At 42.3% G+C, this 24,733-nt stretch overlaps 1 protein-coding gene across 3 annotated transcripts; it reads right to left on the bottom strand.

Annotated features, from left to right (window-relative positions):
• Positions 1–718: 718 nt before the first annotated feature.
• Positions 719–22,132, bottom strand: LOC133134949 (glutamate-rich protein 1). 3 transcript variants are annotated; one of them, XM_061251584.1, is made up of 6 exons: positions 21,772–22,132; positions 17,618–17,758; positions 16,134–16,271; positions 9,659–10,009; positions 7,685–7,876; positions 719–5,726 (listed from the first exon to the last, which is right to left on the bottom strand). In XM_061251584.1, the coding sequence occupies exons 1-6, from the start codon at positions 21,788–21,790 to the stop codon at positions 5,599–5,601; spliced, it is 969 nt and encodes a 322-aa protein (XP_061107568.1). In that variant the 5' UTR covers positions 21,791–22,132; the 3' UTR covers positions 719–5,598. The 3 variants fall into 3 exon arrangements, with proteins under 3 accessions (XP_061107568.1, XP_061107578.1, XP_061107588.1); XM_061251594.1 differs by having other exon boundaries at positions 9,659–10,006; XM_061251604.1 differs by having other exon boundaries at positions 5,595–5,726; positions 7,659–7,876.
• Positions 22,133–24,733: the final 2,601 nt, after the last annotated feature.

The raw sequence follows: 24,733 nt of genomic DNA, 5'->3' as shown, positions 1-24,733 counted from the left end.
CCACCCTCAAACGACGGGCTGGTGGAGTGGTTCAAAAAGACACTGAAGACAATGATTTATAAGTTTATTTTCACAGATATCCAACATTGGGATAAACTATTGACCCACTGTTGTTTGCCGTAAGCGAGGTTCCCCTAGCCTCCACAGGGTTTTCCTCCTTTTAATTATTGTACAGGAAGAGGCCCCAAGGCATTTTGGACTTGCTAAAGGAAATTGGGAGGAGAGTCCAAGCAAAAGTAAAAATTAAATTTAATCTGTGTTTGACTCAGTCAAATTGTACGCATACATTTTCTCCAGGCTCAAGAACGTCAGAGACGGCAATACAACAGGGGAATGCAATTACGAATATTCAAACTGGGAGACAAAGTCCTGGTATGACCATACCACATCGGATGTCAAGTCAGGTGAGCAGGGACCGGTGCAGCAGGTGGCTGGCGTATTCTCCCCCTACTTGGAAGAAAAAGCTGGAAAACTACGCGATGGGTGTGTCACAGGGTTTGACATCCATGTTATCAATTTTTGAAATAAAAGTGGTATGTCTAACTGCTTATGTATTTTATTTTTGTACCCATTACCAGACTTATGATGGTCAATTACCATCTGTCACTTTTGAGTTAACAGTTCTTTGGCTTTTCCCATGCTGCAAGATGACAAAGGGATTTTGCATGCTTGTTACCTAAGACTGAAACAGCAAGTGATGGAATGACAATACAGTTCATTTAGACTCAAAATGCATGTCACTTTATTACATACTGCATATTCATGTACAGGTAATGCTGAGAAAGAACATACTAAAAATGTGTTGAATTTGGATACTGAATTGTGCTTTTTGGTTCAATCAGTATCCAACTTGATAAAGGGATAATACGCATCAGACAGAATAAAGAACATGCCTGTGTGGTAAACAAACATACAATGGAGTGCATAAGGGCATAAAGCAATTTTTCAGGCCTTCATTACCATTCTGTGTTGGTTGTCAGACACTCATAAAGCCCTGGAGTAGTAACAGTATTATGACTAGAGTCCAGAAAGCAGTGCATAAAAGCTCAATTATCAAAAACAGAATTTACTCTTGGCTTGCATATTGCCTCGCCTGCATCTGTGACTCTCTTAGAGGGATTTAAGATGGCTTTCATCCTGCTTTCAACACCTGAACTTGTACATTAGCTGTCTGGAGAGGATAATAATTCCAGTAAATGCATGACAAGAGGAGATGGAATAATTATTTTGATATACAGTAGCCTGCTACTGGATCGCATTTACAGCAACCAATTTTAAGCTTTACCTTTTAAATACATTTGGCATTTTTTATATACAGTTGAAGAAATTCAGATTCAGAAATTTAATCTGACTCATGAATGGAGTAACCAAAATTGTTTAATCTGGATTGTAGGGTTGCTTGCTAGCACTTTGTTCCACTCCGTAACGGCTCAGGATTGCGACTATCGGCAGGCGCACAGACTTCAGGCAGCCGATCAATCAGGAGCCATTCTTGCTGGACGAGACCAAGATAATCCAGCAGATTGAAACCCTAGCTCACTGAGGATACTATCAAACAGGTACTGTCCTGCTTATCAAAATGTTAGTTTTTATAGTCAAAATTCTGTGATATTGCAAACAGCACACAATTAATACCCAATATATGCGTCGCGGAAATTAGCCATCCCAATGATGTTTGGAATTGCTGTTTACAACTGGTGCCACTATATTCGCAAAAGCACTCGGAAGAACAAGTATTTTTCAAATGATTTACATTCTCTCAAGTTAGTTGATTTACACATTCACTGGAAATTCCAACCCCCCTATAAAAACAAAATTTATATTTTGTTCTTCAAAGTATGAGGACACTTTTGGGCAGACTCACATAAGAAGTGTAATATAGGCTATATAAAATAGTTATTTTTATTCAGTGAAAGAAGCTCATCTCAGGCAGCAATTAAAGTAAATCTCCCACCTGGTAGAAAAATATACACCAATGAGCCAAAACATTATGACCATACATTAAGTGAATAAAAATGATTATTTCATAACAACGGTGCATGTCAAGGTCTGGGATATACAGTGGGGTCCAGAAGTCTGAGGCCACATTGAAAATCTAGGTTTTTTTCCCCCATATAATTCTGGAAATAAACAGAAAGTTTTAGGATTTAGAAAAAAATGAAATTAAACAAAGCCTTGCAAGAACTACTTGAAGACTAAAGAAGAGCAAGGAGTGCTGGACAATCCACAACCACCTGAGCTCAACCCCATTGAACATTTATGGAGACATTTGAAGACTGACAAAAGCCAAGCATTCAGTAACGTCACAAAATGCTCTTTGGGACATTGTCAAATAATGCTGGGATAACATGAATCATCAGGTTTTCCACACATTTGTGGAATCCATGCCAGCTTGAGTGCACGTTGCATTTAAAACAAAAAGTGGACTTACGAAATACAAAGAAATTCTGTAATGTCATTTCTTCAACTTTTCACTCAAATTGTTATTAGTGGTCTCAGACTTTTGGACTGCACTGTTTTAGACTGCAAGCAAACAGTTGGCTCCTGTAGTCAACATGTTGAAATGCAGGAGAAATCGACAGGCGTAAAGACCTGAGTGACCTTGACAAGGGCCAGATCATTATGGACAGAAGACTGGGTTGGAGCTTCTCCAAAACGGCAAGGCTTATAGGGAGCGCCCAGTTAGCAGACCGTTCAGAGTGCCCATGCAAACCTCTGTCCACTGTGGAAAACACCTACAATGGGCAAGAGCATCGGAACTGGACCTTGTCCCGTTTTCTTTGACATCATGTGGATGGGCGGATACATGTTCATCGTTTAACTGGGGAAGAGGTGGCACCAGGATGCACTATGGGAAGACAAGCCAGTGGAGGTGTGTTGGGAAACTGCTGGGAAACCCTGGGTCGCAACTTACAGGACTTAAAGGATCTGCTGCTAACAACTTGGTGCCAGATACCACAGGACACCTTCTGAGGACTTGTAGTCCATGCACTGATGGGTTAGAGCTGTTCTGACGGCACGTGGAGGACCAACAGCATATTAGTCAGGTGGTCATGTTTTGGTTCATCGGTGTATAATGCTATCATTTATCATTATATCACAGCAGAGCAGACAAGGATAATTAAAAACTTTCAGTGTAGCAAGATGTACTAGAATCAACAATACGGTTAGCTTAGTCATCAAGCCTGAAAACGTATATCAAGTATTAAATGAAATGCTAGGATTGTGCTAGCAAAGACCTACTAAATTCAGCTGTACCGTTAGCAGAGAACTATCCTGACAAGTATTCTCTGTTATCCTGACAAAGTGTTTAATATTAAACAAAGTGAGACCTCGGGGCGGATCAACACGTCCAGGCGGGTAAACGGCAATAAAACAGCATTGTCATGGCAGCCGCCCCCACCCGCCCAATCACACCCCCTTATTTACTGCCAGTCACCTCAGCAGACCTGGCAGGGGGAGCGGGGAGGTCGTTTCGGGGCCCCTCCACAGCCGAGCTTCACCCCTCCTCACCCCAAAAAGCTGAGGCACTTCAGGCTGTTAATCGGCCTGCCGCGTAATGTCAAACGCTAAACCTTGAGCCCTTCTTCATAAAACTTGCCACTTTGTGGTCTGCTGTGACATTGAATATAGAGAAAGTGAGGTGTGGGTGGGTGGGGGGGGTGATAATGCCACTTCACTATTTCAAAGCTTGTATGCTTGATCAAGTAAGTCATATTCAGTGTCCTTGGGTTTAGGAAAGGTGCTAGACAAATAATAACGATTCTTCTTACCCTGCAGCTAATGTGTATACACTGCATCCAGCACACAGTATACATTTCATTTTAACAGCTGTCATAGGCATAACACTTTATATTGCCCATCAGTTTATAGTGTCGAAATGTGCCATTTGTTTCTTAGCATGGTGAAATTTAACTTTCAAAGGGACCAGGGACTAATGTTAAGTTTTTGCCACTTTGGCACAACTGAGGTTTATTTCAGTCTTGAAATTGTCCATTGTAAACTACTGTGGAACAACCCGATTTTAATTTAAAAAGGTTGATTAAATCATACATAGCCTACCTTCTTAAGTGCACTTCACGTATCTACAGAAAAGTGTTGATGATGTTGACAATGTGACTTCTGACCTCAGTTCATCACACAAAATAAGTTTGGTAAATCAGACATTAATGGAATGACATTCAAGCTACTTCAGGAAACATTCTGCAAAATAATCACTACGGAAAATAAATGCTCTTGGTTGGAGTACAGGGGAAAGTGGTGGCTTTGACAAATGCGAGGTACTGAAGGCTCCCTTTGCCTCCAGGTATAATGCAGCATCACGTGGATGAGGAATAACTGACAGGGAATAAAGGCAGTCAAACTGATAATGGGATTTAGATGTCAGTAATGTCAATGAGCTGCCATAGAACACTGTTGACGTTTACCATTTACCGAAAGCTGCACGGAATTAGCACCTGCCATTTCACTGCGAAGCAACACGGGCGGCACTCCACAATGATGTCTTCTCCAACTGCACAGCCATGACCAGTCCCAAAGGGCCGACAGACCAACAACCACCAATGGCTAGCAATTCCTTGATGAAAGCTAATTGCTGTGAGTTGTTGCACCTTCTATTGCAGTGGTCTCAAACTCAGTGCCAAAGAGAGCCGTGTGTGTGCTGGTTTTATTTCTAGCCTCAGATGCCGATTATATAACTAGTTCAATTATTTGCTGAATTAGGGCTGTAGGTTATAAAGTTTAATGCAATTAGATAAAGCATATGGCAGAATTAGTCATTGAAATCACTTAAAGCAGCATTCATTTGCTGGAATGAAAACCTGCATACACACGGCCCTCTGGCAATGACTTTGTCACCAGTGGCTGATGGTTCGCAAATCCCCGATGAACGGTAATTCTTGCGAGTTGTTGCAGCTTTCATTGGAATGGACATGTGGGGAAAATATGTCAGAACCATTAAAGATGAATTCAATATTAAAGGCCCGGACACACCAAACCGACGGTCGGCCGTCGGTGGCGCCCTGTCGGCCGAGTCTTTCCGGTGTGTCCCGCACGCCGACACTCCGTCGGCGTGTTTTGGAGGGCTCCCAGAGCCATCGATGAGAGAGAGCTCTCTGATTGGCTGTCCAGCTAGCGAATAAGTGCACGAGAAGAGAAATGGAAGCGACGAAAGCAAGCCATTCCAAAGTTACTATGATTAACAGACATAATTTTCGATTAGTATTACTAAATAGCGAGAGAACAAGGAAATTGCTGCAAACTGTTTGTTGTGAGCGAGACAATGGCTGCTTCTAGGTCCAACGCAATGCAAACGCATTCCCCGGACAAATACAGACTACCGCCACCTCTCACGCAGGCGCAGAACGTACGTGCAACTCGGCCGTCGGCGGACCGTCGTTGCGGTGTGTTCGGCACCGCCAACATTAACGACGCGTATCGACGCGAGGCGATCTTTGTCGGCGCTCCGCGGCCGACCGTCGGTTTGGTGTGTCCGGGCCTTTACACTTCTCTTGAAGCATGATGCAATAAAAAAAATAGAAATGTACAGACTTCTTCAGCTAGGTAAAAATGTCTCCCAACAGAACGTGACAGTCCCCGTTACAGCACAGGTTCCAGCGGAGTGGTCGACGTTGGGACGAGGGGCCCACCCGGCTTCTGATCGCTCCGCATGGGTAGAATGTCCGTCAGCCAATAGCAGAATAAGGAGCAGATAGCTGAAGTCTCCTCTGTGCAAACGAGAGATGGGCATTACTTTCATGCAAGAGGACTCCGTGTTCTCAAGGACTCAAAAATTCACTGACATTTTAAGCGTCACTGAAAAAGCAGCCACTGGAAAGTGGACCCTGTGCTTCCTGTGTATTTGCAAACTTGGCTTTTATTTGACATATTTTTTTATTTGACCTTGATTTAACCAGGAAAGTCCCTTGAGATGAATCACCTTCTTTTGAGGGAGACCTGGCCAAGATAGTAAACCCATACCAAGTTACAAGAGTTTAAGAAGCGAAAATAAACACATTAAAATACAAGGAACACATTCACTGTAGAGTGAACGTACAGTACTTTCTGGTTGAATGGCTGAAATAAAGCAAGTCACAGCAATGGCAAAAGGTTCCTCCTGGAGGTCATTTTAAAGGGTCACTCTCATAGTCCCTTCCCTTTGCAGTGTGAGCACGTCTCCTTTCGGCGATGGGGACACTGTGCTACTGTCTAGTGTTAAAATTCTATACCGAGGCCGAGCGACCACTAATTATGCAATGCAGCTCTTCACAGTCCGGGGTGTTAAGCAGTCCTGACATCTTAATTGGCACCGCCTCGCAACTTGGCCTTTCCGAACCCACCCTGGTAATCATTCCTCAGCGGCCGACCGAATACGCGATTCGCAAAGTCCCTTTCCATTTCTACCCGAGCACTTAAAAATGGACCCCGACGTAAATGGAAGGCGTTCCCGTGCGATCTCACTCACTAGATAAAGGTTAAACAAACAGGAATAAAAACTCATTAAAGGCTGAAAGAAAGAAAGAAAAGGAAGGAAAGACAAGGAGTGGAAGAGTGGACAGGGCTTGTGTCGTGGGAGTGGGAAAGAGAGGCGCTGAAACGCAGCCCTGCGTTGCGAGGATCGATTCCCGCCTCTCAGTCTTCCGGAAGCTTCCGCCGAGGCGTGACGAGGACCTGCGACGCCCCAGAAAGCCCAAGAGGAGAAGCACGGGCCGGTGCACTGTGGAACAGCCATTTCATTTTAATTCTGCCTTCTCCCCCATCAAAACAGCCTCGACTGTATCTGCAGGCTGTGAAACGCTCCAATGAGTGCGGAGATGTACCTCGAAAACAGGCTCCCACTGATCCAGTGCTGCCCAATCGTCACCACACGCACTCGCCCACCCGCCACTCCTGATTGGCTGCACAAACCCCTGCATTCCCTACACATTTTCATCGCAGAGTTCTCGTTCCACCTACATGACTACATGAAGACGAACACGCAGACAGGCAGACACAAACGTGTGCTCTCAGACACACTCACGCATGCACCAACACTCTCTCTCTGTAACATGCAGACAAGCATGTCCACACATGTGCAACCACACCACACACTCACAAGATCTGGGTTAATTACGTAATTGTTTTGGGTTCAGAAACTTTTATATGCTTTACAGAGCTTTTCTGGTGTATTGGACCCATACTTTCAAAAAGTACAAACCCCTTCTGGTGCTCGCGGTTGACTCAATTGCACCAAGCAATTGAGCACAGAAAAGTATTATAATCCACAACAATTATGTATTTGACCCAGGTCTGATGAACACACACCCATGCATGCACTAACACTCTCAGTCATGCGTGCACAGACCCAAACAGGCAGACACACATAACGACAGACAGACACAGCAACACACACACACACGCACACACACACAGACAGACAGACACACCAACACACACACACACACACACACACACACACACACACACACGCGCACACACACACACGCGCACACACGCGCACACACACAGACAGACACACAGGGACAGATACACACGCACACACACACAGACACAGACAGACAGACACAGAGACACACACAGACACACACAGACAGACAGACAGACAGACAGACAGACACACAGGGACAGATACACACGCACACAGACAGACACACACACACCTCAGACTAACAAAAGGCCGGCGCACCGTGGGGCATGGTCGATTGGCGGCGGAACTCCTCCAGGGCTCCCGCCAGGCCTCCTGCGTCCCGCCGCAGCACCAGGGCCTTGAGGCGGTGCAGCCAAAGCAGGTCCGCGGGGGATGGCGAGCCATGGAGCAGGCCGGCCGTCAGGCCCTGCATCACTGCCTCCGGTACCTGAGTGGTCCCTGACACACCACCTGGAGCGGAGCAAAGGGGTCGGGGGGGGGGGGGTCGGTGAGAGAAGTTCACGTCCTCCTACAGCACTGTCAACAAGGGCTTAATTAGCGCTCTGAAGGTCGGTCTAACGCCGCTTTGCAACAAGCAGGAAAAAAAAAAAGTCAGGAACTCAAAGTGTCTACTTGCTGCTGAACGGGTGGTGAATACTGATGCTGTTTTGAAAATTCTTCATTTTCTGGAAAGAAACGGATTTTTTACTTTTAAAACCCAGCACTCAGGCGTCATCCTGCATAGAGAATTCCAAGATGGCTGCCTTGCGAATTAGTAAAATTACATTACAGCTTGTTCAATTATATGACTAAATACTGATATAGCCAATGAAAATGTAAGAGTTATGAGAACTACTTTGGGTAAAAAAGTTTTACCATAATTGGTAAAACTTTGTGAATATAATTCATGTTTATATTACTTTTTACAATTAACTATTAAGAAATGAAATATTCTGATATCTTGACAGCTTTGTTTCACGTGCATGGGGGAACCAGCACAACCTGTGAAATGAATTCTTACTACAAACATATACATTTTTTATGGAGCTACAGTAGAATAGAACAGGAACAGTAAATTGTTAAAGGATGCATTTCATACAAACATTGCCTAACGACACAAATAAAACCAAATTCCCATATGGGCCAAGGGAATTAAAAATTTACTACACACAGATACTCAATAAGAGGGTGGTGAATTTGTCTAAATGTCTAATTTATAAATCAGACGAGATTCACATTGCTATTTTATAAATTGTTGTGGGGGTATAATTATTACAGGGACATAAAATTGTGGTCGTTTTAATATACGGCAATACAAATCTACATGCAAATGTTTTTCTCCTGCAAAAGAAAAGGACTTTAACTCTGAATGCCTCAGAATGTTGATAATATAAATCCAGATCGGTTTCAGATAATGTATTTGCCTTAGGAATTGTGGCAAGGGATTAACTACTGTACATCAACCTTTATTTACCTATCTGATCACAAATCTTGCTCTCCTGCAAAGGAAAATTATTCTAACTCTATTAAGTAAGGGTAAAACATGTACCTCAGAATGCCTCCTGTATGAATAAGATAAGTTTCAGACAATGCATTAGCCGTAGGAATTGTGGCAGAGGTTTAACCCCTGTACGATTTTGGTTAAGATACCGCCTTCACCCGATTTTGAGCCCTGGTCACGTAATGGCCTACTAAACAAGCAACCTTCAGCAACAAGACTCGAAAGGTCACAACAGAAACTGGTACATTTTCATTGCTGGTTCCACAATAATAGCAGTAGAAAGCATCAATGATTTTGATATTATGTTCATTGCCATAAGACAGGCAGGACAAAGCCTTGGACACCAAATACTTCCACAGATGTAATTGTTCATTTCAACGCATGGCAGTTTGAGCCATCCCAGGGTTTGCAAGATGCCAGTGACGCCCCAAGAGGACAGCCCTCACTGTTGTTTTCCACTTGGTGCAGTAACCTATTAGGACTAAAACCTGGGATGGCTCAAAGTGTCATGTGTTCAGAGCAGACCAGGATCAAATACCTAATCGTTTTGGACTTAAATACTTTTCTATGCTTTGTGGAGCTTGTCTGGAGTATTTGAACCTAAGAAATACTCTCAAGCCCAGCCTTCTGGTCCATCTGGTAGGCTCCATTGCACCAGGAAAGATCAAAACCCAGCACCGAAAAGATCAAAATCGAGCACACTAAAGCATTTGACTCCAAAGCAAGCATGTATTTGACTGCAAGACACTTACTGTCAGAGAGGCAGATCTCCCACGTGGCCTGGAGGAAGTCCAGCAGCTCCGCCATCTTCTCTTCTCGACACTCCTCCTCCTCCTCCTCCTCCTCCTCGGCCAGCCCTGGCTGGTAGGTGAACTCCACCGCGGCGGCACCAGGCACGAGGCCCAGGGAGAGCAGCCTCTCTTTGCGTCTCCTCTTCTTCTCCTTCCTCCTCCTGTTCTTGCTCATCTTCTCGGCCCCGGCCTCCCCGGCCCCGCCCGTGTCCCTCTCCACCTCTGCTCCTCCTCCCGCCTCTCTGTGGCGTTTCCTCCGCCTGTGGCGTCCACCGCCGGCTGGCTCTGGGCTTCCGTCATCTCGGGCATCTGCTTGAAAGAAGTACATCCCCGCTCAAAAGTTTGGAATCGCCTTGCCCTTTTCTGCTTTTCCTGATTTCACATTTTATTTTCTCTGTTTGTGACCATACAATTCACGTGGTCAAAATGACTGCTTTTTGAGACCCTATTAAAAGTACATTTTCACACCCAAGGCCAAAACCCCTTAGGATCTGGGTGGAGCCACTTGGGGCTGAAAGGGTGAAATGGTTTTTAAATTTTGTATCTATACATTTTGGTTTCACTATGTAGCTAGCAATTACAGCACTTACTATATGTAGTCCCCCATTCCAATGCTCGAGACAAATTAACAATGTCAAACACAAGAGTCATTTTACATTTGGTTGCATATCCTTTGCATGACATGACATTGCATTTGAATGGATCTCTATGGGAATTGGGGGGTGGGACTAGATTGAGCTGTAAACTATGCTGATACAGTATGGAACACATTTCTTGGCTGAATGGCTTCCAAGTCATGAACAGTCAAAGGCCTCAAACCACTGTGCTGCTGCAAGATATGCAGTAGATACCTGGCTGGATAATGCTTTTATCCAAACAACTGACAGTTGATTAGACTACGGAGGGGCCAATCCCCCCCCTCCCATGCTGCAAAATAGGCTACAGGCTCCCCCCCATTACAGACTCCATTCCCAGTCCAGTCTTGTCCGATTACAACATTTCTCCAACTCGTGTAATCGCCTGGAAATGTGGCTATGTTCAATTTCCTCAGCTAAAATTGCGATAGCTTCTGTTCCGTGTGCTGATGCAGAGAATACCACTGATGCATCCCTCCCTTACTTCATTAATCCGGGCCTTGGGCAAAATGCACGCGGCCTCTGTTCCAAGTATTTAGGAACAGCTTACGCGGTGAAAACTGCAGGGATGACGCGCTGGCGGAACGCTTCTCAATACGCCCGACCCGACGGCGCGTTTTGAAGCCTTCCATGTGGAAGCTGTTAATTTGCGGTTTCCTCTTCGGCTTGCCGAGTCATCCCCTCGAGAGACCTCACACGCGGCAGTGACACGGCCCTCTCCGGGGGTCCGAGAAGCAGCCCGGGGCTCGTGGACCGATACTCCAGCGCCGGGTCGGAGAAGAATAATGACCGCTCCGCCCCACGAGCCCGGGAGTCTGGGGGACCGTTTGTCAGAACAATGGGGCCTGCAGGCGACTGTGGTGGTGCAGATAAAACAAATAAAAAATAAAAATAAAAAATGCGGCGTGCTTCTCCATGGAACGGTGCATTCCCCAGCTGGTCGGCACCGGAGATCCCCGCTGTATTTACGACAGAACGGCTTTTTACGATACACACTCCGCTCCGGAGGGAGAGCCAGTGCTGCCGCTGCAATACATGTGGATGTCTGACTTGGGAGCGTCTGTATTTGTGTGTGTGTGGCACTTTTTCTTATTTTGCTCACAGAAGATGTGCACCGTCCTCTCCCTCAGGAAATCAATGGTAATTATTATTTAGGTTCATTATTATTCAGGATCTACGATAAATGTATGAGGTGCTTCTTGCTGATGAAAGCAATGCAGGAGGCTTTGTCGATGATGAAGGCCTGGAGATAGGTGGGGTGGGGGTGGGTTAACTGAATGTCATTACCCTTTAAGCTGTAGGATCACATACAGTATGTGATTAGAATGCTCTTGTGAGGAATAATATTTTGTGTGGTTACAAAACACCTGACTCCATTTTTTGGAGGAATATTACCTCCAACTCAGGGTCCTCTTCTTTCACCTTGTCCTGGATTCTTTTCACCAGTCTGACGTTTTTTCCTTTTAAATTTGACGATCGATCTGTGGTCACATTTGCCAGTTTACACCAAGGTATCTTCGGCCTCTCAATGAAACCAGACACCCTGTCGTATAAGTCCGATCCTCTCGTTGTGACTTTCACGGACTCCACGGATAAAAGCTCTGTAATTTCAAAATTGTCATGAAATTATCTGATAAAAATTAAGAGCAGTGCAGTGTCCTTTTGTCAGTGCTTTCATCCAGTGCTAGCGAATAAAACTTAAAGGACTCTGCTTTCTTGTTTAACCCACAAGCTGAGTCTTCATCAATTAGTTCAATACGACGAGTCAGTGTTCTGCACGATAAGCTTGTGTTTTCAAATTAGCTTTTGTTCTCCGGCCACAGAAGACTTGCTGTCTCTACCATACATTCCTTCAAAAACTCTCCTTCAGAGAAAGGCTCGCTCACTTTCGCTAATTTAGATGCCAGTAGATAACTTGCCTTTGTGCTGGACTCCTGAATTGTAGACAGTCGGGTAAAAATATTTTGCTGAGCCGGTAAATTGGCTGCTAACCTCTAAGCTGTACTCTGCCTTTCTTGGGATGACAAATTGCTAGCGTACAAATTGCTTGACAAATCAGACATATGGCCTAAGTGAAGGTTGGGTCAGGTGAAGAGATGACACTTGGCATCTACATTGGAAAAGGCCAGTTGTATTTGCAGCGCACTATCTAGTGGAACCAACCATTGCAAGAAAACAAATTGCGCAATGAATACCAGTCATTTAAATTAATTATAGTATTAATTTAAATGCCCAACGGGCTGTATGTGGCCTGCAGGCCTTAGATTGCCCACCCCTCGTCTAGAACATACGCATCAGTTTAGGCAAGACAGGTTTATTAACAGAGAAGAATCATTGGTTAATACAGTGAGAGCAAATATGAACATATTTAATTCCTATAGCTAACATAACTATAGCTAAGATGACATGCTGGCTAAGGCAAATAAACGTGAATATGTTCAAACAAAGAACAGAACCAAATAATTTGGTACAGCAAAGACTGGTACCAGGCGAGCAGATTCTTCCTGAATGTTTCTTAGGGCTTCCCTTAAATCCAATCCTGAGCAAGCTTTCCACACCACACAGATCCCTTTGTTTTCGGTAATAAGGTCTGGACAGGAACAGGCCTCTAACATCTGCATATTCACCTTACATTCTTAATTGCACATTAAAATTCTGATCACTTCTTAATACGGCTTCGTATTAAAATCACTTCTTGTAACTAAAAGCTCATTTCTTATAGAACACGGAATTGCACTTTTTTTAAAGACATTAAAAAATGGTTAGGTCATTTAATTACGTGGTCCAGCATTTCCAGCAAAATGGGTGGTACTGTCACACATCCATAACCCACAGTGACTCCAGTCAGATCTGATTTGTGGTGAAAAACACCCTCTCCATACTGCTTGCTGTTATTGGAAAGGTAATAACGGCCCTGCAAGAGTATACAAATTCAGGAAGACGACTGCATTTTCAACAAAGGATTGATAGCATTAGCCCTCACAGTCATTTTGTATTTTATCTGCTGCTCTGCTTCCTTGACATGCAATGCCACGACGGGCACACAGCGGATGCAATATATCCGTTCCGCTGAAATGGAACGGCAAGCTCGCAGAAATGCCGACTCAGGACTTCATACAATCTCTCTTGAAAACTTTCAGTTCAATCCCGTTGGTTCAAGAGGTCATTCCGCAAACATTTTAGAAGAATTGCTCATTACACTAGAACACGTTGGTGCAAGGAGGTCCTTCCTTGTCATAGCTGTCAACTTCTTTGTGCAGGTTGTCCACACCGCATTTTTCAAAACTACTCATTACCAAGTCCTCCGTTACCTTCAGATCCTTGTCGCTGAAACCTTGTTGCTGAAAGGCAATCTTTAAGGCACTTTTGATGCAATCGCTGATGGCAGAAAAGTGTGAGTGCTCATCTTTTGGTTGCAAAACCCCTTGTCTGAACAACCCCGAACAGAACGAGAAGAAACAAAGAAACCTGGCCCGAATGTGCCGTGATAGCAACTCTTGCCTTGATAGCTGTCAAATTTGGTGTGAACACAGCTTTCTGAAAATCCTGCTAGCGCCGGCGTCTGAAAAGAGTCCAAAGCTTTCATCACAGGCCCTGATTTCCAGCTCCTTCTCCTGGCCGTCGATCGATCGCGCTCCAGGTTTAGTCAGCCAGGGCGAAGCGCCGCACTTCACAACTTTCACGTGTTCCAGTTGTGAAACTGCGTAAAGAGATCGGAATTTTAGTGCAAGTGCTGATGCACTAAAGTGGTGCCAACATAGAGATGGCTGTGACAACTGATTGAATAACACATACATTACCATTAAAAAACAACTATGATATTTTTATATTTGCTTCGACTTGAGTTAAGTGCAAGGGATCTTGAGAACTGCAACAGGAATAATTAAAATATTTCCTCTGTAATGGCTCGTCATATGACAACCAATCAGCTGCCAAAGCTTCCAAATGATCATGTGATGCCTTTATGCTGATCACAAGGAAGTTGCATAACTGAGAACCAGTGTTACTCCAGTGCTTACATAATTCTGAGGGCATTGACCATAAACCTGGACATACTTCAATGAAAAACACATACAATCAAAAGCTCTCCAGCTTCCAGGTCAGAAGGGCATTTTCAACACAGGGATTTTCTTCTGATCCAGGCTCAAAAGCATCCAGGGGACCCCCATCACAAGGGCTCGAGCAGTCTGTCTGTGAGAAACATCCATTGCAACAACATGCACTACCATATTCTTTCTGACGGAGGACGGTGAAAAGATTAAACATTTATGAATTTACATTCCTTGCGGTGACCGTGAATGAAAATGTGAGTAGCACAGCAGCAGATTATGCAATGATACGCATGGGAGTCTGTGCACATGCAGTAGTTAGTACACATTCCTTTTTTAAATTCACGATTACGTAATATTAAAAAAATATTAAAAATTTGGTACGATTAAGAATGTGGGTTCTGTTAATGAGGGCTTAACTGTAGTCCAGCAGAGATTTGAACTTGCAAAGACTGGGATCGATGGTTGAAGTCCAGCCACACAACATATTTCCTTCTCTCTCACTTCACTTATTGCTGCCTCTTCACTCTGTACTGTTCAATAAAGCTGAAAAACGCCATAATAAATATATTTAAAAAGAAAAACCTGCAAAGACCAGTAACCTAGGGATAGGATGGAAATAACACTACAAATGCATAGTAGTTTCAGCCAGTCAAGATTTTGCCATAAGCAGGTTACTGCACTGAGCATTTACTGCCTGTGGGTGGTAGACCCACCGACTTACGGTAAGACTTGTACTCACATTGTCATTCCATGTCAACTACCCCACAGTCCAGTTACCTACCACTATTCATTGCAGAGAAAAACTTAAACGTGGAGAGAACCTCCACATTTAACAGGTATTATTTTGTAAACATGGAAATGATAAGTGTTATTCTGTATGAATGGGGTGTCATGTGACGTTTTACAGATTAATAAAGTATGAATTCATTTATGGACCTGAATAGCCAGAATGAGTATGCATGACATCAATTATAAAATGTTATTCCTGGGCTTGTCTGTCTGCCAGATCGAGGCAAGACTACTCTGAAATCCCAGTCCCAATCCCCAGGACCAATGCACTGATGTCTTGCGTAACATTACTTAGGGTCTGTGTCCACTATGCTTATTTTTACGAGCGGCAGCGCCTTTTTTTCAATTATATTCCATACGGAGAGAGCGCATGCAGCCTTTTTCACAGCGATCAGCCACTCGTCAATGTCACATTTCTTGATCCGACCAATCACAGCTTAGTGGGGTAGGACTTAAAAACACCCTAAACGACCCTAAACGTTACCCTAACTAAGGCTTCATATCATTGTTTGAATTGCAACGGCAAGAATATTGAGGAGACGCTTGTTTTAGTGGTGTCAGAATATCCTTGGGGTTGTTGAACTCATGTCAAAAAGGATAAATAGATAAACAAACAAGAACAAGTGATATATTCTGCAACGGACGGATGGTATACGTCAAAATCTTTAGGTGTGATGTTGTCATAGATACAGAACCCACACGCGCCACTTTTTTTCCAGGCACATTGTCCAAGCGTTTCCAGCTCTCTGCCAGAAAAGCGTAGTGGACACGGACCCTAAGGGCAGTAATGTGGACCTGCTTCTCCCTGAGTGAGAAGGAGAGTAATTGGGACATTGAATCTCAAGCATCACGCCTAAGCTAAAGGCCTGGGGAAGGAAGACCTCTTAATAAATCTGGTGCTTTATGGTCTCTCACCAACTCCAAAAATGGCCCATAAATGGAAGATTATAACCTACTTACCAGCTTGGTCACCTTCGGTATTTATGTTTCCTGGCTCAGGGAATGCGGGCGACTCTCCGTCACCTGACCTATAGCCATCGGGCGGAGGAAGAACGGTGTACACTCTTCTCTGCGGCAGCTTGTTTCTTCCTTCATCTCCTAGAATACATGAGAAAAACGCAGTGCTTTCAGCAGCTCTTCAAACTGTAATGTGCCATGACAATTTTCCACCGACGTCTTAAATAAGGAATACTGGATACAAATTTTAATTGGCTATTTTCATTCAGACCAAAGCAATCAAGACCATACTTAAGGAAAGGAAAATGTAGTCGTAGGTCACAGCATATTTTCATATCGTCGATAAGCCTTTAAGAAAAATGGCGATGCCTTACTGGTGATTCCTAAGTTACAGTGGCTTCAAAAAGTATTCAGATCCCTTCACTTTTTGCACACATTATTGTGCTGTATTTCATTTTAAATGAAAAACTGAAATCTCTCATTTATATAAGTATTCAGTACTTTGTAGAAGCCTCTTTGACAGCAAGCTGTTAAGAGTGACTATTGGGTTCCTGGTCACCTCCCATGGAGTGTGCATTGTGGGACCTTATATACGCGAGTGTGCCTTTCTAAACTATGTCCAATCAATTAAATTTGCCACAGGTGGACTCCAATCACGTTCTAGACACATCTGAAGGATAATTAAAGCAAACAGGATGCACCTGACCACAATTTGGAGTGCCACAGCAAAGGGTCTGAACAATTATGTAAATGAGAGATTTCTGTTTTTGATTTTTAATAGATTTGCAAAGATTTCTAAAAACATGTTTTCACTTTGTCATTATGCGCTATTGAGTGTAGACTGCGGGGCAAAAATGGCAATTTAATGTAATAATTTGTGCAAAAAAAGTGAAGGGGTCTGAATACTTTCTGAAGCCACTGTAGATAATAATAATTAGACGTGTAGTCGAATGAAAACCAGCAGTATTGATGGCCTTGAGGGCCAGATTTGACTATCCCTGGTTTAGCACCCTGACCAGCAGCTGTCATGAATTATATGATGCACAAGCTTAGAAATGAAAGAAAAAAAAGTTTATAGCAATCAAAGCAATACCACCAGGAGATACTAGAGTTTAACGTCAAAAAAACTTGAAAAAAAGCCTCGTTCTGAATTCAGGCTTGAAGATTCAAGCATCTAACTTTTCATGTCTTGGCTGTCACACCAGCTTGAATTCTTGGCCTTTGTTACAGAAAAACATTTCATGCTCTGGATCCTACTTACAGCAACACAGCATAAAGAAACAAGCATTTTCCTTAATAGATCCGCTCAGTTGTGCTGGATGCACTTCTTGAACTGTGTTTCCTACCACTTCAACAGAGAAGGAACCCAGCCAAAAAGATGAAGGTTACCTACAATGGCATTTCATTCCTTTTATTTCAGGAAACTCGCTTGATGGAGACTGAGACTCTTTACTAAAGCTTCAATATACGAGAGAGTTGCTTCTTACCTGCCGTTACTGTGCCTCTAATGGCTTTCACTTTAACGTGTGTCTTTACAGAGGCTGATCCTGAGTTGGTCAATGCCGCCTGTGGTTTTTCAGTGTTGGGAGGTACTGGGTAGAGTCTCCTCATAAGCTTCTCCTGAAAAACTAAATATACAATAAATACATTTTACATTAAAACTGTACAAATACAAACCAATTTAGTTAAAAGAATGTGCCAATGTGAATACTACACCATATTAACCGTCATATAACCCATAAGTAGCACAGTAGCCATTCCAAACATTAGGCTAGCACAATAGGCATTTTGTACCGATAACGCTACATACAATGCCATGGAGTCGATGGCTAGTCAACCAGTGACAGATTAATAGTCATGCTCAGGATACAGAAACAATTGTACTGCACATTATCTGTCTACATTACATGGAACAGCTTATTTATCCATTTTAGCCATCAATTTGAGTGTTTTTCAATTACAAATATTTAAAAATGTTGTCAGTGAGCAAGTGTTGGGTATTAATTACAAGCTAGTTGCTGAACCTTGTACATTTCACAAATACTGATTTCTCTCATCTCAAAACAGTGGACCATTTCAACAAGGCTTTTGCTATATTCTACTATTTACATCAGCTGTGCCACAACCCTTGTTGTAAAACAAGTTGTACAACTCCCTAAGCTGTGCCAGCACAGTGGGGTATCTGGGAATGGAAGGACACAGCATAAATCCAATTGCCCCATCTCATTTTGCGTGGGTCAGGTGGGAGTTTTATTAGTATCTCTGAAATTTGCCCCTGTTACTGCATTCCTTAGAAGCAATGTGTAGTGCAACTTTCTGGTTGGATGATGCATGAAAAACTCCCACGACTTTGTTGACTTTGGGATATTACTTGGCCAAATGCCAGTTGTCAGTGGTTGTAAGCGTTGCAGGCTAAATGGACCACATTTGGCATCGGGCCTTTGAGGCTTTCCTGGGATGCTTTCAACATGTAATTTGCATTACCTGAATTTTGTAATGCATCTCCAAGTTCAACAGGCATTTCAAGGCCATAATTAACTGAAGAGTAACTTACAGCAATAGGCTAATTTACTCTATTGCGCAAGGTAATATTAACCAGCAATTTTATTCGTCATTAGTGATTGTACCAATACAGTGCCTATGGGGCCCTGGATAAAATCCCTATGTGTGACCCTAAAATGGTGACCCTAGCTATAGTGTAAAACAGGGAAGCACTGCATCAGCCAATATGACCAGACAGATATCAGAAATTGTTATCAGCCCCATCATGAAGTATGCCATGTACAAATTGTTTTAAATGAAACTAATCATTAGATTTACAGACAGCACCTTTAACTGAGTAAAGGGCACATATGATATGGCCTAATCATGCCATTTTATCCAAAACAACACATTACGTTTGGCACAAAGCTGCCGTGAGAACATGAAGGGTAGAGTAATATGAAAGTTTCAAGGCAGGTAATGCCACATGGTATAAGCTTATTAAGACAAATTTTGAAGACCATTATGACAGTTAGGTTATTGTGTATGCCATGGCTATCCAAAGAGTAATGAATATTTATGTTTTCAGGCCATGTGCAGAAGGTATTTCCACACAGAGGTCATGGACAAAGATGTACATGACTTGAAAGCTGAAAGATACAAGGATTAAGGCATGCAGGAGTGAATCTACAAGTTAACATTGTTCCAATATTATAATGTATCGGATTCTTTACATAAGTTCGACATGTATGGAGGCTATAAAGTTTTTAAAAAGTGAGTAACCGTGATGCCGATATTTGTTGAATTAATGGTTTATTTAGCGCACATGGGTCAATGACGACGTAAAATGCATTCCAGTCAATTACTTTCCTGTAAAATAATATAATAAATACATGATATACACTCATTGAGCACTTTATTAGGAACACTATACTAATACTGGATAGTACCTCCCTTTGTTGTCAAAACAGCCTCAATTATTTGTGGCACCGATTCCACAAGATTCCTTTGAGATTCAGCGAATCTCCTGTTCTATCACATCCCATGTTCTATTGGATTCAGAGCCGGTGACTGGGAAGGCCAATGAAGAACACTGAACTCATGAAACCAGTTTGAGATTACTTTTGCTTTGTGACATGGTGCATTATCACGCTGGAAGTAGCCATTAGATGATGGGTACATTGTGGCCATGAAGGGATGCACATGGTCAGCAACAATACTCAAATAGGCTGTGGCTTTCAAGTGAAGATTGATTGGTTTTAATGGGCTCAAAGTGTGCCAACATTCTTGTTGGTCCTGTTGAACTGACCAAAACATGCTAAAGCATTGCAGTATCAACTCAGTTTTATGTACATAAGGCCTATTATACCTTTTGAAGAATGTACAGTTTCATTTTCATTGGAAACGTTTTACCTTGGTTGAATATCGGACACTTTTTGGTCATTTTCAGGCCAGACACACATTTGGTATTGCATAGTATTTGAATAAAACACATAAAGGTGGATAATGTGTGAATATTTATGAAAAAATTATTATGTCACTACTCAACTCATTAAATGTTGATTTAAACATAACAGGAAAAATATATCTCTTGGGAGCTGAATTCTGAGACAGATGTTGAAATAAGGTGGGCCTTTTTTAAGGATAAATCGAGTCTCAAGCCTCAAAGTCAGCAGTATCAGAGCAAATTCCTCATAATCTGACAAATTGTGTGGGGGAAATCTCCCTCACGTAGGCGCCACCCATGATCCTCATCATGAAAGACAGCAAGGTGTAATCTCTTGCTCCTTTAATAATTCTTTATACCATACAATGTCTTGGATCCCCGATACAATATACGTTAACGATCAACAAGCTTCTTAACAAAAAAAATTTATTACATTACATTTTATTCAAACAAATTAAGACTTTGTGAGCTCACAAGAGTCGTCTGATTCTCTTATGAGAATGCCAGGAGGGAACTGAAGTTATCAGATGGAGACGTTGAAGTCATACCAATTTGTTTAACATTCATTCATTCATTCATTATCCTAACCCACTTATCCTGAACAGGGTCACAGGGGGGCTGGAGCCTATCCCAGCATACATTGAGCGAAAGGCAGGAATACACCCTGGACAGGTTGCCAGTCCATTGCAGGGCACACACACCATTCACACCTATGCAATTTAGACTCTCCAAACAGCCTAACCTGCATGTCTTTGGACTGTGGGAGGAAACTGGAGTACCCAGAGGAAACCCACGCAAACACAGGGAGAACATGCAAACTCCACACGGATTCGAACCCAGGACCTCCTTGTTGTGAGGCGGCAGTGCTACCCACTGCACCATCTGTGCCGCCCACTTTGTTTAACAGGTATAGTTAAAAATAAATAACATAAAAAAACATTCACAAACTTTATTTTTTCAGTGACACACTCCTTATGTGACAGCAACCACCCTACAGCTCATGAGGGCAAAGTGCAACTAATTTTTATACGTTTGCCATTTTACACAATAAATGTTGTTTCATTGAATGAACTGTTAAATGTTACCGTCATTTATGAGAACCATTTTTATTTGGTCGTGAGTAGCCTTGCAAAGTGATTTTCTGTTGGATATATTTTAGCATAAATGTGAAAGTAACTAGCTAAGCCAGGACGTGACCAATAAAGATTTAAGCTAATATGCAAAAAGACACGCGAATGGAAGGGTGAAATCAGGTAAATTACCACAGGACAAATTATCACTACCTGAATTCACCCTACTTGGCTAACCAGAAAGCAATTAGCAAACATTAGCATGAGATCTTTAAATAACACACTTAACTTACTGTAAGTGACGCCGGTTAGTTCTGACAATCGAAGAGCAAGCTGGCCCAGGCTCAGAATATCCTAACTTGTTACTAGTTAGTAACCTAGCAAGGACACAGCGAGTAATGTTAGCAAAGAATCCTAGGAATTATTAGCGGGTTTTAGGAGCTTGTAAATAACACCGATAGTGGATGGCTAGTTTATGTGACGTTAGCTAACGTTGTAACTATGGTAAAAACAAATAGCTAACAAGCAATTAGCAAACATTAGCCATCGACGTTACCTAGTCAATGGTTAACAGTTAGCTAAGTTAGCTAGCGATGAGGAAGGCTGACGACTTTTAGCGACAAAATATGCACGACATTCTTACCTTCTTTCCTATTTGCCATGTTGTAGTTGATTCTCTTGTAGTATCGTTACTTATACGTCTTTTGCCATGTTTAAGTTTCTCTTACATGATACCCAAAATCTTAAACTAACTAGTTAGCTAGCTAGCTAGCGAGTTAATAAAGAGTGTCCTCCCTGGCAGTGTACCCACCGAAACGTGCTAATATAGCGAGCTAGCTACTATTATTAAACGATTAGTAATAGTGACTGACTCGTGATATTGTTCACTGTTATAGTTACATAGTTAATGATGATTAAGATAACAACCAGTGACTTATACACATTTGAAAATCCACCTGGCTGAAAAGAGACGGAATAGTTCGGCGATTGCTATTGGACCTTCTCTGAACGGCGCATGTGTAATTCCAGCGCTCAGCCAGTGCTTCGGCATAGTGCTTGACATGCGCAGGCCAACTGTGAAGAGTGGTTTTGACAGCAGCGCATGGAAACCGCGACGGGAATACGAAATACCTACTAGTGTTTCAGCATCAGTACCTGCTCACACCAATTTAAACATTGCGCCTCAGTACTTCCGTGGTGACCTCAGCATGTAACAAGGATCTAAAAATTTGGAATTACCTAGAATGTCAGCGCTGAAGAAGGTATTTTTTAAATTGTTTTATTACAAAATTAACTATGCATACTGATATGTTACCTGTGCAAAAGGCAGAAGGCGAATAGCCTGGTAGGCTACTGTACACTGTACAAAGTCGGTGTTAATTGATGGTTTATGATACGTGAAGTAAACTGAAGAATTTGTTCTTTAAGTGTCTTTTCAAAATTAGCATAGGTTAACTATGTTTGATGTTGACATAAAATAATTTTGTTTTTACTCAATTCTTTTAAATCTGACGTTGAGAAAATCGTCAAAAGAAAAAGTAAACTTCGGAGACGCTAGAATTTATTTGAACATGCACAATAAGTACATATTTATTTAGTTGCATCAGTTCAAAACAGGCATGGCACGTTAAGTGTCCATCTATTCTGTATGAACCAACGATATGTTCTTCAATTACGCCCATCTGCCGTTGCATGTGCCGTGTGCAGTAAGTAAGCAAATTAAACAAACGCGATGACAGGTGTAATAATTTACCTTAACAGTGTCCGAGGTATACATCGATACTGTTGTGCAGTGTTGCGATATAGTTTTACAGATTTTACATTACTGTAGTGCACATGTGTGCCTGTATTCAAGCATGTATTTTTCTGAATGGCTGCTTCACTCAACTTTATGGCGGAACCGGTGGGGAACAGAACTTTACACTTGCAGAATGCTTTTGAACATTTTCTGCTCATTTAGACTAGAACAAACAGATTAATGTGCAAGTTAAGGATTGCAGCGGGTACGCAACCGCCCTAAAGAGCAGACCGAGGTTTTTTTTTTTTTTTTTGGGTTGCTTTCAGTTCAGAACGGCAAGACCAGCAGCGAGCCTCTATTGAACAGAATTTCAGCTGCAGTGTGTGCTTCGCAATGCCGTTGGAAGCCTAGGCAGCCACACAGATATGACCTGAGAACACCCCGTTTAAATGATTACATAATGCTTCAGCACTGGCAATAGTGCAATAATACAACAGACAGAAGATTTTTCAAGAGAAGCATTGATTTCTAAGAAATATCACCTGGAATACAATAACCATTGATTTAAAATGCGATTTTGTAGGTTTGTAGGACTCGCTTAGATGTGGGAAGTCACATGCTAACATCAAAATTGCTAACATGCACCATTTTTCAAGTAAGTCCGATTTAGGAAATACTTTTTCATATTTTATGCAAAATAATTGTTTTACGAAATGGTTGTGCTTTTTCATAGATTTTGTTTGGGTTTAGCCCAATATATGTCTAATATATTCAAATGAATGCATTAACACCCAAATTCAATCTCACTTTTCAGCAGTTATAAAAAGGCACTATATGTAAGAGGGAGTGACCCAAATTAAACAATGATGTGCATCGGGATGTTTTCCACTTTAGTAATCACTGAACAATCAAACTGATTACTACTGAGAGTACATTGATTTTGATATTGTAATGCTATAGCTTTTTAATTTCATGCCTGAGCATTCAAGTAAGATTCGTAGAACTGCAAATGTGCCTTAGTAAAGTAATGCAAGGTTTTGATGAGATGCATGTGCGGATGTTTGTCAGAGGGGTGATTTGGAGTCTAGTTAATAGTATTAATTTCAAATAGAATATATTTCGTGATAACACAAAACGAGAGTATATAAATACTAAGAGGCTTACTGAATGTAATGGTTGCATATGGTTAAATATTGGTGAAGCTAAACATTCAAATAATTTGCCGGTATATTTATGACAGTCAGCTGGCTCCACTCATCTAAAGCTGTGCCTCAATGGTAGTTCAGCACTGCACAAACAGGTCAATCTTTCATTACACACTGAAGGTCTCCAATTATTTTTACTGCATACAGGGAGAGCAAATGTGTCATTCCTCTGGCAGGAGATGGCATGGCAATCTATGAAAGGCTTTTCCATGCGCATCTCCTTAAATCGAGAATAGAGGTCCAACACAGTCAGAACACAGAAACTGCATTTCCAGCATGAGGAAGTGCATTCATGCCAAGTCCTTGCAAAGCGGCAAAGCCTCATATGTTATGCACTCATATAAAAGTGGCTTGGTAGAGTAGCAGCAGCAAGCAGCAAGCTTTCAGATGATGGTAATGAAAGAGGGAGGTGGAACCGAGAGTAGTACATGCAGGAAGGGAATTGGACTGGTAGCATTACATTATATGTGTGTGTGTGTGTGTGTGTGTGTGTGTGTGTGTGTGTGTGTGAGTGTGAGAGAGTCTGTGTGTCCACCGCTCTGGTGCTTTCAGTCTTATGCTGAGATGGATGGTTGAGAGACAGTGACCATAATATAAGCCTGATGTTTGAAACATCTGTTGCCACCTTGACAGAGTGATAATTGGCAACACAGCTGGAGGTG

The sequence above is a fragment of the Conger conger genome, chromosome 1, assembly GCF_963514075.1.
Source record: "Conger conger chromosome 1, fConCon1.1, whole genome shotgun sequence".
Classification (NCBI taxonomy): domain Eukaryota; kingdom Metazoa; phylum Chordata; class Actinopteri; order Anguilliformes; family Congridae; genus Conger; species Conger conger.
This window is presented reverse-complemented; position numbering and strand designations above follow the sequence as displayed.

Bases quoted from the DNA above. Each gene is read 5' to 3' on its own strand.
- LOC133134949 (XM_061251584.1), bottom strand. The intron at 10,010-16,133 runs GTAAGTAGGTTA...ACTTCTTTCAAG, and splicing joins TACCGAAGGTGACCAAGCTG to CAGATGCCCGAGATGACGGA. The intron at 5,727-7,684 runs GTGCGCCGGCCT...TCGTTTGCACAG, and splicing joins CCAATCGACCATGCCCCACG to AGGAGACTTCAGCTATCTGC.